The sequence below is a fragment of the Sebastes fasciatus genome, chromosome 19 (assembly GCF_043250625.1).
Source record: "Sebastes fasciatus isolate fSebFas1 chromosome 19, fSebFas1.pri, whole genome shotgun sequence".
In the NCBI taxonomy this organism is placed as follows: domain Eukaryota; kingdom Metazoa; phylum Chordata; class Actinopteri; order Perciformes; family Sebastidae; genus Sebastes; species Sebastes fasciatus.
Window position 1 is genome coordinate 3497015 of NC_133813.1, and position 17567 is coordinate 3514581.

Below are 17567 nucleotides of genomic sequence, written 5' to 3' on the forward strand. Positions count from 1 at the left end.
TCTGACCTGGAGATCTTACATTATTTGTATTATGTGTTAATCTTGCAGAGGACTTTTCTGACAACGAGGAGATGTTTAACAAGGAGATCACCAAGTGGAGCTCCAACGATCTGATGGACAAGATAGAAACAACAGAGGTGGATGAAGCACAAGGTAGGTGACTCTTATGGACACATCAGATCCTGCACTGAGAAATAAAACCTTACATTTATTAGGGCCCGAGCACCGACAACGTCGGGCCAGCGAAAGCCCTATTGAAACTGTAGAAATTCTTCTTCTTTTTCTTAAAATGAATCGCCTTTTTGACGACCTTAATATGCTCAAACTTGGCACACTTATCCGATGCGGTGAAAGATTTGATATTTTAAGGGTGTCGGGCTCGGGTGTTTTAAAATGGCTCGCTAGCGCCCCCCAGAAAGTTGGAAGAATTGAGCCCCTCGCTCCGGTTTTACCTACATGTATGAAATTTGGCAGACAGATGTAACATGTGGAGACGCACAAAAAAGCCTCTTGGAGGTATGCCCAAAACTCAAAAGAAAGTCAGCCATTTTCAATTTAATGTGCGATTTTCGCCCATTTTTAGCGTTTTATAGGGCGCGTACTTCAACGAACTCCTCCTACAGATTTAATCAGATCGACTTGAAATTTGGTCAGGACCATCTTAAGACCTTGAGGATGAAAAGTTAATAAAATGGTGAGTTTTCACTGAACGACCTGACCGTGGCGTGGCAGCCATTTCGAGACGTTCGCCACGAAACAGGAAGTTGTTGTAACTTCAGCATACTTTGTCAAATCTGCTTCAAATTTCTCAGGCATGATGGTGGTCCAGGCCTGAGGTCATTTTCATTTCAATATAGATTCATAGCCCCGCCCCAAGACGTTAGCCACGCCCCCTTTCATAACTCGTGAACCGTTTGTCGTAGAGTCTTGTGGCAGGCGTCATTGCGCTCATAGGAGTTCCGGTTTCATTGCGCCTGGCCGCGCCAATCGGCGTCCCACTAGTACCCCCGGCGCGCGGGAAGGTGCGAGGTCCCGTTCATCGCTGCTTGCAGCTTTAATTATAGTTTAAGTCTTCTTTTGTTTGAATGAATTCATGTTTTCACAGAAACGTTGTATCAGGAGTCGGGCGGGGAGTACGCCGCGATGAGTAATGAGGAGAGGCAGATGGAGGTACAGTTTCTTCACTTTTCTCTAATTTCATTCATGTCTCTCTCTCACACACTAACACCCTTAATTAAATAGCTTGTAGATAACACTCCTCCTCCTAAATTAGCTCTCAGTCATCCTGCCAGTGTAGTGAAATCAGGATCCACTCTCAACCGCGGTTTAATTTCACCGGAGGTAAAAGATTAAGGGCCCAGTGCACCATTAAAACGGGACCCCGAGGCTTTCACAGGTCACACTCTGTGAGTTTGTGTACAAGCGGTGTGTTCTCGCTCTTTGTATCCAACGCCGAGGCTCAAAAAGGCAACGACGTCCACCCATCAGGAAACTGAATGTGAGTCTCAGTCCTGTAGCCAGTAGAGCGTGAAAGGCTGTTGTAGTAGTAAGCATTAGACATGTTAGGAATAGAGCACATTATAGGACATGTAAGAGAATATTAGATTAGATTAAATCCAGCGTAGAATATAATACAGACTGTTTCTTTGCTCTCATTTCTCCCTGTTTTCCTGTAATCTGCTCACTCCGTCGTCCCATTAACCCTGTTTCCTGTTTCCTTCCTGTCTGTCTTCTGTCCTCTTAACCTGCAGGATTGTTCGTCCCAGCAGTGTCTCCAGCCCGCCAAAACTCACGTCCTCGTTCTGGTCCTGCACGGAGGCAACATCCTGGACACTGGCTCTGGTAACACTGCAGCCGAATCCTGCAACATTATTATTATGAAAATCACACAATTCTAACTCTGCGAGTAATTAAAGCGACTGTAATCAATATTTTTATAATAACGAAATAAACAAAAGGCTGTGTAACGTGACTTACAGAGAATTATTAGCATCTCTACAGAGCGTTTTAGCATCTTTTAGATCATTGTTTTGGTTTTGGGGCCACAACTTTACTGTTTGGTTCACTCTCACAGATTTCATTGTGTTGTTTCCAGCAGCAGGCGTCTGTTTTAAAGGTCCCATATTATAAAAAAGTGAGATTTTCATGTTTTTTTTTATTATAAAGCAGGCTTAAGTCCTATATAAATACTGTGAAAGTATCGAAACACTCAATCCACAGGGAAACACACACAGCCCATATTCAGAAACTCTGCATTTTAAACAAGCTGTCAGGATTTCTGCCCATTTGTGATGTCACGAATATACAATATTTAGACCCTTGACACAGATTTAAATGTAAACATTCTAAATGTGTCCCAGTTTATTCCTGGTTGCAGTGTAATGTGAATGACATCAGCTGACAGGAAGTACACATGGACCCAAGCTGTTGCCTAGCGATGCAATTCTGTTGCAATTCCGTCAAAATGCGCTAAAACGGAGCGTTTCAGACAGAGAGGGTGAATACAGGCATATTCAGGCAGACAGAATGAGGAAAGTAAAGGGTATTTTGAACATTACAGCATGTAAACATGTTCTAGTAGAAACATGAAATACAAGTATGAACCTGAAAATGAGCATGATATGGGACCTTTAAGAGAAAAAGCTCAGTGCAGAGCAACAGACAGACACAGTTAGAGACCAGCTGGTAAACGTAGTGGAACATTCAGCAGCTAAAGAGACAGATATTTCCATCAGGAGTTGTTGGAGACCAAAAACAGAGCTACAAGGTGTCACAAGATAAATCTGAGGATGTGCAAAACAAATTACAGGATAGAAAACAATTTAGAAAACAAACATTTCTGTTGCAAAAATTTAGACTTTCTTTGCTTAAGATAGTTTTAACCCTTCAGACCTCTTGAAGGGATAGTTTGGTTGTTTTGAAGTGTGGTTGTATGAGGTACTTCTCCATCAATATCAGTGTATTACCTACAGTAGATGGAGTTTGGAGAAACAGACAGGAGTACTAGCACAGGAGCAAAGCAATGTACACTAACTAAACAACCAAACTATCCCTTTTAAAATTCTTCACATGAAACAATGTAAGAAAGAAAATGTACTTGTTCACTAATGCAACTTGTTGTTGTTTGTCTGCAGGTGAACAGAGCAGCAAGCAGGCCGACGTGAACACGCTGAGTGGAGCTTTTAAGACGGTGATGGGGGTCCATTACCCGGCAGCGTTGGGCCGCATCGCCATCCGGATGGTCCCGTGTCCCGCCGTGTGTGTCGACGCATTCTCGCTAGTCTCCAAGTGAGTCATTACTCTTTAGTATTCAACGTAACCTGCTGTAATGCAAATGTTAAACACACATACGGAGAGATAACAACGTGTCCTCCCTTGCTCTGCAGCCTCAGCCCCTACAGCTACGACGAGGGCTGCCTGTCCAGCAGTCAGGATCACATCCCGCTGGCTGCTCTGCCTCTCCTGGCTACCGCTGCACCACAGTACCAAGACGCCGTAGCAGCCGTCATCTTACGAGCCAATCAGGTGTATAGCGACTTCGTGAAGTCTCTGGAGGGGGCGTCTTTTAGTGGCCAGGTCAGTGTGTTTCCTCCTCAGCAGCTTTGTGATTCACGTACAGATGATTCATGTGTATTCATGTGCTTTCATGCAGGTGTGTGTTATTGGGGACTGTGTCGGAGGCATCCTGGGGTTTGATGCTCTGTGCAGCAGCTCGGTGACGGTGTCAGAGAGCCAAAACAGCAGCAGACGGGGCAGTGCCATCAGTGTTCAGGTAACAACCTCAACTTATTAGCAGTATTTCCATCCCTAGAGCCATGCTGCTGGTGTGTCTAAAAACTTAAAGGTCCCATATTATGCTCCTTTTCAGGTTCATACTTGTATTTTGTGTTTCTATTAGAACATGTTTACGTGCTGTAATGTTCAAAATACCCTTTATTTTCGTCATACTGTCAGCCTGCATATGCCTGTATTTACCCTCTCTGTCTGAAACGCTCCGTTTTAGCGCATTTTGACGGAATTGCAACAGAATTGCGTTGCTAGGCAACAGCTTGGGTCCATGTGTACTTCCTGTCAGCTGATGACATTCACATACACTGCAACCAGGAATAAACTGGGACACATTTAGAATGTTTATGTTTAAAACTGTGTCAAGGGTCTAAATATTGTATATTCATGACATCACCAATGGGCAGAAATCCTGACAGCTTGTTTCAAATGCAGAATTTCTGAATACGGGCTGTGTGTATTTCCCTGTGGATTGAGTGTTTCGATACTTTCACAGTATTTATATAGGACTTAAGCCTGCTTTATAATAAAAAAAACATGAAAATCTCACTTTTTTATAATATGGGACCTTTAATACTGTAGAAATCTTTTAACCACTTCATTCAACAATGTCCTTTTTGTTCTCTCCGTCTCCGTCTTCGTCTCCGTCTCTCAGGACACAGACCTCCTCTCTCCAGGTATCATCATAAACAGTGTCTCTCCGTCCCTCGAGGGAAGCCGCCATCTCAGCCGCAGCAACATCGACATCCCTCGCTGCTCGGGGCCCGACGACCCCAAGAGACAACTTCCACGCAAGCGCAGCGACTCGTCCACGTACGAGCTGGACACCATCAAACACCACCAGGCTTTCCTGTCCAGGTGAGACGTCACTAACTCTCCTCTCAGATTTTAGTTTGACAAAAATGTAGTTTTAGTCCAATTTGTTTTTTGTTAGTCAACAAAAGCTAAAGACATTTTAGTTGAGTTTTCTATTTCAATCAATCAGTCAATTAATTTTATTTATCACATATAATCATATAATGCAAGTTCATTCTATTTGTGCATTAAAAAGAGTTTAAATAGGAATATTTATACATCTTTGTTGTGTACAGTTACCATGGATACAGCTACCTTAAATTACTTTTTATTTCCTTTTAATCAAATTTTTGTCATAAAAAAACTCAGATATTACAGATATTTTTCATTAACAACATTAACTCTGATTGTTTTCAGTCTTCACTCCAGCGTGCTCCACGGCGAGCCCGGGTCGCGGCGCTCCAGCAGCAGCACGATGCTGGAAGGAGGCTCTCTGGGAAAGTTTGACTTCGAGGTGACGGACTTCTTCATGTTCGGCTCTCCTCTGGGGCTGGTGCTCGCGCTGAGGAAGACCGTGGTGCCCTCGTTAGATGGTGAGGAAGCTTTTCTCCTTTTGGGTTTAAAAACAGAAAAGTTCTCTTCTAGTAATGTTCCTTTTTCCAGATGAGCAGGAAGTGGTTATTTGTAGCTTCTGATGTTTGTGTTCTGCGTGAGATTCTCGTCTCCAGCAGCTGGAAAGCAGGTGTCAGGGGTCAGAGGTCATGTTTCTGATCTCAAAGGCTGAAAACTCTATTGTGTGTCCTTTGGGGTTTAGAGAGAGAGAGGTCACTGACCTGCAGCTGTTGGGTTAACGTCTGGACTAATTTCCATGTAGATATGATTATAGTGTTTTTTTGTTTCTTAGTTTTCTCACGGTTTTGATTTATTGAGGTTTATTTTGGTCCATAAATAATCACGCAACAGAAAGACAATTACAAAAGAAGGCTGAAGCTGCAGCTTATTACGGCTGCTCTTCTTACAATACATACTGTAGTTTGTTTGGCATCAAAAGTCACAGGCCAACCCTGTCTCCGACAAAATGACGTTCCCTTACAACTAAACTGCATCCTCGATTACGTTTCAAGGGAAACGTATTTTCTCCCTGATTATGGTCGCTGTTTTAAACAGTTTTAAACAGTTTTAAACATGTGGTTAATGTTGTAAATGGAAACAAAGCATAAAACGCAACAAAAGTACTTGGTTAGGTTTAGTAAAAAACATCATGGTTTGGGTTTTGACTTTTAATTTCACATGGGACAAGAACAGCTGCCTCCTGGAGGAAGGTCCTGTGTTTGTTTGACCCATCCATCTCAAGTAGTAGACTTTTTTGCTTATTATAATCGTTATTATAACACGTAAGTTTCAATAACAACATTATTTCACGTAACTTTCATTAACGGTTGCTCGATATACTGCATCACCTGCTCTATGTGACACTCGTTGCACTACGTCACTTGCTGCGGCCTTCCGTGGACTTCACCTGATACGTCATAGACAAACGTAATCCACGACAGAATATGTTTCCCTCCAAACGTAATTAAGAATGCATTTTAGTTGTATGAAACGTAATTTTTAGGGCTTAGACGGGGCTGCACTGTCAAATAGTAATATTTTTACCATAAGTTGTGATTTTACAGGGATTATAGCTGGAACTTATTATTTCTTAGTGAGCTTTAGAGGTGCTGGTTTGCAGATTTTTGAACCTTTTGGACAAAGCCAGGCTAGCTGTTTCCACCTGTTTCCAGTCTTTATGCTAAGCTAAGATAATCATCTGCTGGTTATAGCTCCATATTTACAGTACAGACATGAGAGTGGTATTGATCTTCTCATCTAACGATCAGGAAGAAAGCAGAACAAGTCAAAACTATTCATTTAAATACCGACTCCATCAGAAGCTGAGAATCTTGTTTTTGGTGACCTCCAGTGGTTTCATTTCTCACCTGGCTGCAGGGATGTGGAGATGTACTCCAGGGTGGGTCACTACAATGTGACATCACTGCTGTGTGTGGTTACAGGTGCAACCAGACTTAAATAAAAGAGGGTTAGTCAACTCTTGACAACTAGTTTCATGTATCATCCCACAGTTTTCTCTTTTTAAACCTCTTCTTAACTCTGGTTGTGTTTCGTCCCCGTCTCCAGTGGCGAATCTGCGTCCGGCCTGTCAGCAGGTTTACAACCTGTTTCATCCAGCCGACCCGTCGGCCTCCCGCCTCGAGCCTCTCCTGGACAAGCGGTTTTACCTGCTGCCTCCCTTCAGCGTCCCTCGCTACCAGCGCTTTCCTCTGGGCGACGGACACTCGGCTCTGTTGGGTGAGTCCACACAAACAGACATACATGAAATCATTTCACTGCACTACTATACTGCATGTAGATGAGTCTTTTGTATCTTCTTCCCTTCATCTGACTCCCTAGTTGAGACGGTGCAGAGTAACCCTCAGCTTCTGATGGACGCCGTTGGTGCCGTTTCCCACCGATGTCTGGACAGCACCGTCAACGAGACCTCCATCCCCGTACCCGTCCTCAACTGGCAGCTCCACACAGACAGTGAGTATCTCTATCTGCTCTTTTCATCTCATGTTTCTTTTTCTGCTGACGTATTTAAAGGGAAATTATAGTTTATTACAACCTTATTTACATAGTTTTGACCATCATTTCTATCAGCTATAACACTGTACTTACAAACTTAAAGGAATAGTTGGGGGAATTAGTGCAATGTCACCCTGACAGCAAGACTCTTGACAACATAACACCACTCTAACCACAGTTTTATGATAGACTAGCATCGCCCCTTTCGCTTTTTATTATCTATTTGAGCTACTATTTATTTGTTTGACATTGTTTTTTCACCATAAGCACCAAACGGAGGATGCTCGCCTTCATACTTTATATGAATGAGCTCGTCACCGCTCAATCTGACAGCCGTAGAGCAAAGAGGACGATCCGTCGGAGACAAAACGTATGGTGATAAAAAACACTACCCAGCAACGTTCAGCGTCCGCCTGGCCGATCTGCTCCCACAAATGGGCTTTTCGTCTTTGTTATGGTAGTGTCTGTCTGACAGCTGAAGCTTAGGATAGACAGACAACGGCAGAACAAGCTTCTCCTCCATTTTCTACGGTGACGTCACCAGCACTTTTTTAAAAAGTTCAGAAATTAGAAACTAGAAGTGCTCGAAGCGGCCACAAAAAAACTAAATTGTCACGTTAGCCAAACTTTAGGAAGATAAAACAAAAGTAAATTATTACCAAATCAGTCCTTTTAGACTTCCAGTTTTCACTTTGTGGTTCAGCTGATGATTGACCTCACGTGCATTTGTGCAAACTCAATTCTCCTGTGCAACAAAGGATTATTAGCGACATTGCAGCTGCACTTACTTTCGGTTTTATCTCCAAGTTAACTATTGTCTTGTTTACAACTCGGTCGTCTTTCTCGCCTCGTCAGACTTTGTTGCAGCGTCTGTCGAGTTCCCTCATCTCAGCAGTTACTTTGCTGACTCGCAGCTCCGTTAACTGCTCTCATAAAAAGTTTTACTTTATTAAACTAATAAAGTGGCTGCTCGTCAGATAGAGACGACTCATACAGACTCAGGTGTGTGTCTTTATGATATGATAGTTCTGGACTCAGCAGCTGGACAAGAAAGATGTGTGTGTGTTTTTATAGCCAAAAGAAATGATGACAAAGCTACAGAAATAATATTTTATTACTGAAATATTTCTGCAGAGAATATGAATATGACTCGTCTCTTTTGTCTCTGCAGCGGATTCTCTTCACTCACATATTTTTGTGGACGGCCAGTTCCCATCGTCCACGTCACCGGGCGTCCCTCACCTTCGCTACAACCGCCGGGCCAGCGAGGCCAGCATCGCCAGCCAGGTGTCAGGCATAGCCGACTCTTACACCGTCTCCAACATCGCCACCAGTGAGTTGACCTCTGACCTCCAGTGTGTGACCCACAAGTTGACAGTTCAAATGTTGACGTTCTTCATTTCCTCCCTCCAAACGTCCCCTCAGCACTCAAACGTGAACTCAGCCAGGCTAAAAGGCCCGGCCTGCTGTCCCAGCTGGCTCTCCCCTACAATAGGTTTTCCCCACGCCGACCATCCTCGCGGTCACGAAAGACCCGCCAGGTGTTCCCGAAACCCAACGGCGTGGAGTCTGAGCAGAGCTTGGACGTTAGCTCTGACGTGACCTCTGACGTGACCTCTGACGCGATCTCTGATGTGACCTCTGACTTCCCCGATGTCACGTCTTACATCACAGACATCAGCTCGGCCCCCCCGTCACCCGGGGTGCTGAGGAACATAGAGAAAGGTACCCTGGGAGCTGTAGTAAGAGGACACGAGGGAAGGATGCTAGGATCCATCCTCGTTCCCTGTGTGCTTTCCTTCCTCCGCTGGCATCTTCCTCTCTCAGATAGTCTTCCTCAGTAGTCCTGTTTCCAAAAATGACAAACAAGCTCAGTTTCATGAGAACCACCAGAAATAAACGGTGAGAAGGTTCTCACCGAGTCTGAGCTGTTGTTTTCTTGCAAGTGTGCGTTTCAAAACCTCTTTACAACTCTTCACTCTGCGTTTTTAGTCATAGACTGCATATAAAGATGGACGACGCGTTTCCACCTCCTCAAACTGTACAAAAGTGACGTCTCAACCCCTTTTTATAGCATCAAATAACTAATTAAAACCAAACTGATCAGAAAAATGAACACTTGAACAAACATCAGCGTGATAAGAACTACCTAAAATGACAGAAACCATCTTTGGGAAGAATGTATTTGACGTGTACTTTGACTCTTTAGTTTGGCCAATGTCCCATCCGCTAACATGGAGGGGGCGTGCTTTACGGCCTATACTGCAGCCAGCCACCAGGGGGCGATACAGATGTTTTGGCTTCACTTTTGGGGAGCTGTCATGTCGTCCATCTTATATACAGTCTGGTTTTTATTCATAGTTTGGAGCCTTCTAGTGCAACCCTTTACTTCTTCTAACCTCCTCCAGTTGATGATAACCCTCCACTGTTCACCTCTGGATGAGCAGGATGTAGATCTGCAGTGGAAACCACAAACAAACATCAAGATGCGCTGATTCCTGAACTCACTATGTCTCTCTCTGTTCCCTCCCGGCTGCAGTTGCCTCTCGGTGGTGGGGCAGTAAGAGGATGGACTACGCCCTGTACTGCCCCGACGCCCTGACGGCGTTTCCCACCGTGGCTCTGCCTCATCTCTTCCACGCCTCCTACTGGGAGTCTACCGACGTCGTCTCCTTCCTACTCAGACAGGTTCGCACAGTCTTTCTGTTAATAATCATAATTTTATCTTTAAATTGAAAGTGTATTTTTTACGATTGGATGGATTGCAGTGACATTTAGTTCAGACGTTAACGATCTCCAGATGATGAATCCTACTGACTTTGGTGATCCTCTGACTTTTCCTCTAGCGCCACCAGCAGGTTGACATTTTTTTTTTTTATGACATATCTCAGTGCTATAAAATGTGTAAATCGAGGGGCTATACATCCTGATCTGCAGCGACAGCTTAGTGCAAATAACAAAGCCATAAATCTCATTCAGTGAAATGATGCTGCAGAAATTGCTGTCATGAAGCAGAATATACAGATGAAGATGCAGAGGATGTGCCTGTTTTAGCACCAAATTAAAAAAACTTTAAATTAATTACTTTGCAGTGACAGACTGTTGCTGTAGCATCATATCAGCTGTGGCTGAACTGAGGAGATCAGAAGCTGTATGAAGATCAGGATGACTGTGAAACTGAATCACCACCACCAGAGTATGAAACAAGGATGGACTAAAAAGCTTCTATGCTTTTTATTTAAAATGAATTTATCTTCCCCAGGTGATGAGACATGAGAACTCCAGTATTTTGGAGCTGGATGGTAAAGAAGTGTCTGAATTCACTCCGTCCAAACCTCGAGAAAAGTGGCTCCGCAAGAGGACTCATGTTAAAATCAGGGTAAGACATTACATTTCCTACAGAAACTTTTTATTTTTAATTTAGATGTAATGCAATGCAAATATGGATGAATCACCACACTTAACCGGTTACATTATTAGAAATTATTACATTCAGTGATAGAGATCTGAATTCAAGCGGTTTCCAAAGTCAACAATGAATCTTTTAACTCAATAAATAATGTTGTAATTCCATCTTTACTACAAAGACAGAGCTTTTTTACTGCATTATCTTCGATTGATGATCAATTCTAGCGTCTTTTTAGGAGATTCATCTGCAAATAAAAACAGATTTTAATTAATTTTTTAAGTAAATGATCTCAATGCTTCTGCAAAATACTCCAAACAGGAGGATAGGGAATACAAATCAGGAGCTTAATTAACATTTTGATCAATTAGAGCTTCTCTCATCTGGATTTTGGCAGCTAAATAAGTGGGAAAACTCTACTTAGCGAGATTTTAGAGAATGAATCAAATGGAAACTGTAAAAGACATCTTTAAACTAATCACAGTAAAAGTTACACAACAGCTGAAACAAGGACAGTATTGTGATTTCCTGTTTCCTCCTCTGTGTGTCAGAACGTGACAGCCAACCACCGAGTGAACGACGCCGTATTCACAGAGGACGGCGCCCAGATGGTGATGGGACGTTTCATGTACGGCCCTCTGGACATGGTCACCCTCACTGGAGAGAAGGTACCGGACCGCTGTTCAGCTGTGACCGACCAAAAAAAGACGAGTTATGTAATGGTGTCAGTGACATCTGTGTCATTGAGGTTCCGACAGTGTTGAACATATCAGTGCGTGTTGTTTCCTGCAGATTGACATCCACATCATGACCCAGCCTCCCTCTGGAGAGTGGGTGTACTTCAACACGGAGCTCACCAACAGCAGCGGACGCGTCTCTTATGTCATCCCTGAGAGCAAAAAGCTGGGCATCGGGGTGTATCCCGTCAAAATGGTGGTCAGGTGGGTTAAGTTACTGTTATTTCATGTAAAAAATAAACCTGTACATCTCCTCCTTTCACAATAACCTCCATGTTTCTGTCTCTCAGGGGTGACCATACAGTTGCAGACAGCTATCTCTCTATCGTACCACGAGGAACCGAGTTCGTCGTGTTCAGTATTGACGGGTCGTTTGCTGCCAGTGTGTCTATAATGGGCAGCGACCCAAAGGTTCGAGCTGGAGCTGTGGATGTGGTGAGGTGAGGATCAGAAACGTTTATTCTGCAATAATATACGTAGAGATACACACAGGTTTTCTGTTTGTGTGATCACATTTGTGCTATGTGGAGAATAATACAACTGCAATTCATTGTGCATCTTGTATAATGATTAGGGTTGCAACTAACGATTATTTTCATTATCAAATAATCTCCTAATTATTTTCAAAGTCCAAGGTGATGTCTATATACAGTATGTCTTGTTTTGTCAGTCCAAAACCCTAAAAGATATTCAGTTTAATATGATATAAAACAGAGAAAAGCAGGATTAACAGCATTTTCTGCCATTTTTGCATGAAAAATTACTTTAACGATTAATTTATTATCAAAATAGTTGGCAATTATTTTTCTGTCGATCGAGTAATCATTGCAGCTGTAATAATGACAATAAAGCTAAACCTTGAACCTGGAAAATAAGAAGCTCCCAGTTTAATTTCAAGCCACCATATGCATCATTTTAATGTGTTTATTGCATCTTTCAAAATCTTCTGCTGCTGCAAATCTTTATTTTTTTAGCAAAATGAAACAATGCCAGTTAACTTGGGTTGCCTTAAAGCTGCTCTAACCAATGTTTTTTTATGAATAATGTTTTAAATGACCATGTATAATGTAAGAGGTGTCACTCATAGTGATGATTTATCACCAACTCTGCAGCTTTATAGCAACTTCCAGCTCATTTTACTGTTCTGGTTTTAATAGCGGCGTTTTTAGCAGCAGCAGGCCGCTGTTTTTATTGAAAACCACTGTACACTACCTGCTCATCAGCAAACAGCAGACAGACACAGTTAGAGACCATCTGGTGAACATAGTGGAGCAATTAGCAGCTAAAGAGACAGATATTTCCCCTCACCTGAACTACCGCTGAACTCCATTGATGTCATTGTTTTTTGCAGATACTGGCAGGACTTGGGCTACTTGATCGTGTACGTAACGGGTCGTCCTGACATGCAGAAGCAGCGCGTGGTGGCCTGGCTCTCTCAGCATAACTTCCCTCACGGCATCGTCTCCTTCTGCGACGGGCTGGTTCACGACCCGCTCCGACACAAGGCCAACTTCCTCAAATGCCTCATCAACGAGGTGAGTCGGAACGCCGTGAGTCTGAGAGCAACATTATTATAAAATCCCTGACGTCTCTAACAGCCGACCTCCCTCTTTGATCAGGCCTACATGAGGATCTTCGCCGCCTACGGCTCCACCAAGGACATCTCTGTGTACTCGTCTATCGGCCTGCCTCCGTCACACATCTACATCGTGGGACGGCCCACCAAGAAGATGCAGCACCAGTGTCAGGTACGGAATAAATCCTGATTTATTTATAACACCCCATCAGACAGTTAAAGCACAGTAGTGTTGGTCTGTGTCCTACCTAATCCTACCGTGTTTGAGCTCAGTTACTGTCGGGGTTTTCTAGCCGGCCACACAGGTTAGTAAACCAAATCTGATTGGCTTTCTGTCTCTTCCAGTTCATCCCGGACGGCTACGCCTCCCACCTGTCCCAGCTGGAGTACAACCAGAGGTCTCGCCCCGCCAAGTCCGCCAGCACCCGCATGGTCCTCCGCAAGGGCAGCTTCGGTCTGGGTGCCACCGGAGGAGAGTTCCTCCGCAAGCGCAACCACATCTTCCGCACCATCTCTCAGCAGCCCGGAGCGCCGGGGTCGGCCTCCCCCAGCCAGCCGGGCCGGACCGAGCGAACCCAGAGCCAGTGCGAGGTGGAACGGGACCGAGTGGTCGGGGCGGCGACCCAGAGGAGCATGAGCATAGCAGCGGGGTGCTGGGGCCGCAGCGGGAGCACCAAGGAGGGCAGCGGAGGGTTACTCGGCCCGAAATAAGGCTCAGGGTGGAGCTGTGGCGCTAAAGGACCCGGTCGGAGCCACCATGATCTCTGGATGAAACGGAGGGTTTGTATTTTAGAAGTTAAAGGGACAGCTGAGGGTTGATGATGGAAGGATCTGTCCAGGAGGAGTGGACTAATCAGGCCACGTGGGATCCAGCGAACAAAAGACAATTCTGTAGCATGACTCTTTTACAGTAACACTTTTATAGGATACATCATTAACTAATAAAAACAACAACAAGGAAGGATTAAATGAAATATTGTAAGCCTTAAACTAATCTCGTATAACGGGACCCCCACCTCCCCGTCCAAGCATTCACTCTCTCATGAGCTCAGGACAAACTGCAGAGCCAGACTCATCTTCAAACAGTCGAGCACGGGTTCGAGGACAAGTTCACCGGCAGCCATGACAAAGAGCCGGTGACGTTCACTTCTGTTTCTGTCCCACTGTCAGCTGAGCAACAACAACTCTACCCAGAAATGACTGGCAATAAGTAAGTACAGAACACACAGTCAGCTCATCCAAATCACATGAAAGACAACTCACTTATCTCTTGTTGTGTCTCTCCATGCAGATAGTTTGAGGTTTGTTTGTCCAGGATTTTGATCTAGTACAGTATTCAGAGTAATGATGACAGGAAGGAGTCCTAAAACCTGGAAGTGAGTTAGCGTTTTAGCACTTCTGGTTCCCTCGTCTGGAAGTCAATGGGTTTTTAGTTAGATGCCTGAAATAAGATCTGTGGTTAACACAAGCTGAAGAGATTTTAATGTTTTGTTCTACGACATAAAATACGTCATATAGATACGTAAATGTTGTGAATTTTGAAGCTTTTACGTGTCTTTAAAAGGCGGTTTCTAACAAGTGGCTAAATGAGACTACTAAACGTCATCACGCTGACTCGTCGTTGGCTTTTTGTCGAGAAAGACCACTTACGGTGGGCGGATTGGGACGTGGATGGGTCAACCAAAACACAGGAGTTTCAAGTTGGAGACCCGTGTTCGAGACCGATGTTTTGTTTTGCGACGTTTGTCATGTGGATGTTAGCATTTAACTCAAGTACAGCCTCACAAGGCAGAATCTTAGTCTTATTTAGATGTGGATGCACCATAACTGCATTTAGGTGGACATATGAACGTAGTCTGTGGCGTCACCCATAGGTTTCTGAAGAGCCGTTGTGAAGCTCAAAGTGGGCGGCTCCAGCCGTCGCCATATTGGCATTGACGACAACGCCCAACTTTAAGCCTTAATATAATATAAAAGGGTGAGTTATATTGAAATTCACCACCCATACAGTGGTCATGAACGGGGATATTAGCTATAGAGACCAAAAACGTTTTTTGTACCAGGCTGTAAACATGTTTATTTCTGCTGTAAAGTCCTTTTAACATGGAGGTTTATGGGGATTGACTCACTTTTGGAGCTGCAAATTTTGGCACTTCAGCATTCAGCACCAGAGGTTGCCGCTTAGTGGAGACAGAAATCTTAGAAAGTTTTGCACAAAACTCAAACAGTCTGCGTGGCTCGATACCACCAGAGGTACGTGAGGAAATCTGTGTTTTTGTCGTTTGGGTGAACTGATCCTTTAAACACCTGAGAGCTGGATTTGACATCCTGAAATATATCGTCTCAGAGGTGAAAGTACTTCTTGTCTTCGTCACAGAACAACTTTGTTCCTCACTGATGTATTTAAATACATAATACTAGTTTCACCCCCCCCCTGTGTGTGTGTTTGAGAGACTCTGTAGTATTTTCCCGTTCAGTGTGGCCTCTGGGCCATTCAAGGCCTTAATATCCAACAACTCACTCCACAGATGGAACAGACAGCAGACAAACAGGGCATGCAGCATTAAAGCAACAACTGAAACTCTGTACAGTCCACAGCAACAATCCCTTTATATATTCATCTGCTTGCAATACCTCTGATCCACCTGTTGGTGGCGTTCTGTTCCCCACTTGTGCTGCTGCTGCTGCTGCTGGGACACACTCGGGTGGTGTTTCCCGGCGTTTTTCTCTTCTGGACGGGTGGAGGATGGACGTGGTGTTTCTGCTGAGGAGCCTGTTTCCTGTCAGGCTGGACTCCACGTAGCTTTCACTCACTGAGACCTGTAAATCTTTCAGTATTTTTACCAGACGGACTGAAGAATGGGAGAAGAAGTGATTCAGCATGAATGTTGAAAAGACCAGATTGAATCCTCATGAGAGCAAACATCACGTTGTTGCTTCTGTCTACTGAACTGTATATTTTCATACGAAGGGGACGCAGAAGAAGAAGAAGAAGCCACCTCACACCTCCAATCCAAAAACACAAACGTCGTGCACAGAATAGTTTCCAGTGCTGATGCCACCCTCACTCATTAAAGGATAGGTTCTCAAAATCTGTCTTAAAACAACAGTCAGGTGTCCGTATGAGCAGTGAAACAGTTGCTGCTTGCTGTAATTCATACTGGACATTAAAACATTTCCAATGTGCTTCCAATCTAAGTGATGGGGGATAAAATCCACCTTGTTCTGTGCAAAAACATATTCAAAACTTTAAGCTAATATGAAGGATCAGCAGTCTGAGTTAGTCAACTCAAGACTAGGGCTGTCAATCGATTAAAATATGTTATCGTGATTAATAGCAAATTAATCACACATTATTTATCTGTTCAAAATGTACCTTAAAGGGAGATTTGTCAAGTATTTAATACTCTTATCAACATGGGAGTAGACAAATATGCTGCTTTATGCAAATGTATGTATATAGTTATTATTGGAAATCAACTAACAACACAAAACAATGACAGATATTGTCCAGAAACCCTCACAGGTACTGCATTTAGCATAAAACAATATGCTGAAATCATAACATGTCAAACTGCAGCGCAACAGGCAACAACAGCTGTCAGTGTGTCAGTGTGCTGACTTGACTATGACTTGCCCCAAACTGCATGTGATTATCATAAAGTGGGCATGTCTGTAAAGGGGAGACTCGTGGGTACCCATAGAACCCATTTACATTCACTGATCTGGAGGTCAGAGGTCAAGGGACCCCTTTGAAAATGGCAATGCCAGTTTTTCCCCGCCAAAATGTATTGGAATTTTGGAGCATTATTTAGCCTCCTAACCATAACATGGTTGGTACCAATGGATTCTTTAGGTTTTCTAGTTTCATATGTTACCAGTATCTTCACTCTAGCTTTAAAACTGAGCTCACTACAACCTAAAGATCGCAAGTTGTGTTAATGTGTTAAAGAAATTAGTGGCGAATTTGCATTAATGCATTATTATTGCGTTAACTTTGACAGCCCTACTACAGTACTTTCAGTATGAAATTACATCAATACAACATTTTGGACAAATTCCAGTCAGGTTTCAGGGTCTTCAAATCTCGGTACACATGCCAACACGCTGTGTTAAATTTGACAAACATACAAACTTTTCATACTAAAAAGTCAGACTTTTGAAGATATTCGTTGATTGTTCTTACTCAGAATGTTATTGTAGCCTTACATTAGCCTCAGATAAACTTTATTTTTGTGGATTTTGTCCTCCATCACTTACTTGATTAAAGCAAGTAAAACTTGTTTAAATGTTCGTACGAGCTCCTGACTACTGATTTAAGACGGAGCTGAAAATGAATCTCTCCTTTAAACCCATGAAAGCTTTTGGATGTGTGGAGCAGTTGTACCTCTTGTTCTCTTCATTTTACTATGCTGTTGTTTTATTCCCGGCTTCCACTACCACACCAGAGTGTCTGTTTCCACTCTTTTGTGTGAGCAGCAATGTCTTCAACCCACCACGAAAGCCAAAATCATTCTCTAAATACTGTAGTTAATCAACTGTGTAACCTCATTGTTGTTTTTTTGCACTAGTTTACGGTGGAAATATATACTGTAGTTACCATCTCATGTCGCTACATCTGGACACCTCTGTAGTGCATGAC

General features: G+C 43.4%; 1 protein-coding gene across 5 annotated transcripts in view; it reads left to right on the forward strand.

The window, feature by feature from the left end:
• The window catches only part of pitpnm2 (phosphatidylinositol transfer protein, membrane-associated 2), a 57464-nt gene extending 40467 nt beyond the window's left edge, over positions 1 to 16997 (forward strand). For 4 of the 5 annotated variants that reach the window (XM_074617499.1, XM_074617502.1, XM_074617500.1 and 1 more), the window contains 20 exons: positions 49 to 153; positions 1106 to 1170; positions 1752 to 1842; positions 3135 to 3288; positions 3387 to 3576; positions 3653 to 3772; positions 4442 to 4644; positions 4999 to 5174; positions 6760 to 6930; positions 7033 to 7164; positions 8378 to 8539; positions 8632 to 8931; positions 9746 to 9894; positions 10469 to 10585; positions 11164 to 11280; positions 11405 to 11553; positions 11640 to 11789; positions 12701 to 12884; positions 12969 to 13097; positions 13271 to 16997. In XM_074617499.1, the coding sequence (XP_074473600.1) occupies positions 49 to 153; positions 1106 to 1170; positions 1752 to 1842; positions 3135 to 3288; positions 3387 to 3576; positions 3653 to 3772; positions 4442 to 4644; positions 4999 to 5174; positions 6760 to 6930; positions 7033 to 7164; positions 8378 to 8539; positions 8632 to 8931; positions 9746 to 9894; positions 10469 to 10585; positions 11164 to 11280; positions 11405 to 11553; positions 11640 to 11789; positions 12701 to 12884; positions 12969 to 13097; positions 13271 to 13636 (3230 nt within the window). In that variant the 3' untranslated portion in view covers positions 13637 to 16997. The remainder of the gene's footprint in view (positions 1 to 48; positions 154 to 1105; positions 1171 to 1751; positions 1843 to 3134; positions 3289 to 3386; positions 3577 to 3652; positions 3773 to 4441; positions 4645 to 4998; positions 5175 to 6759; positions 6931 to 7032; positions 7165 to 8377; positions 8540 to 8631; positions 8932 to 9745; positions 9895 to 10468; positions 10586 to 11163; positions 11281 to 11404; positions 11554 to 11639; positions 11790 to 12700; positions 12885 to 12968; positions 13098 to 13270) is intronic. The other variant, XM_074617503.1, reaches the window with a different exon arrangement.
• Positions 16998 to 17567: the final 570 nt, after the last annotated feature.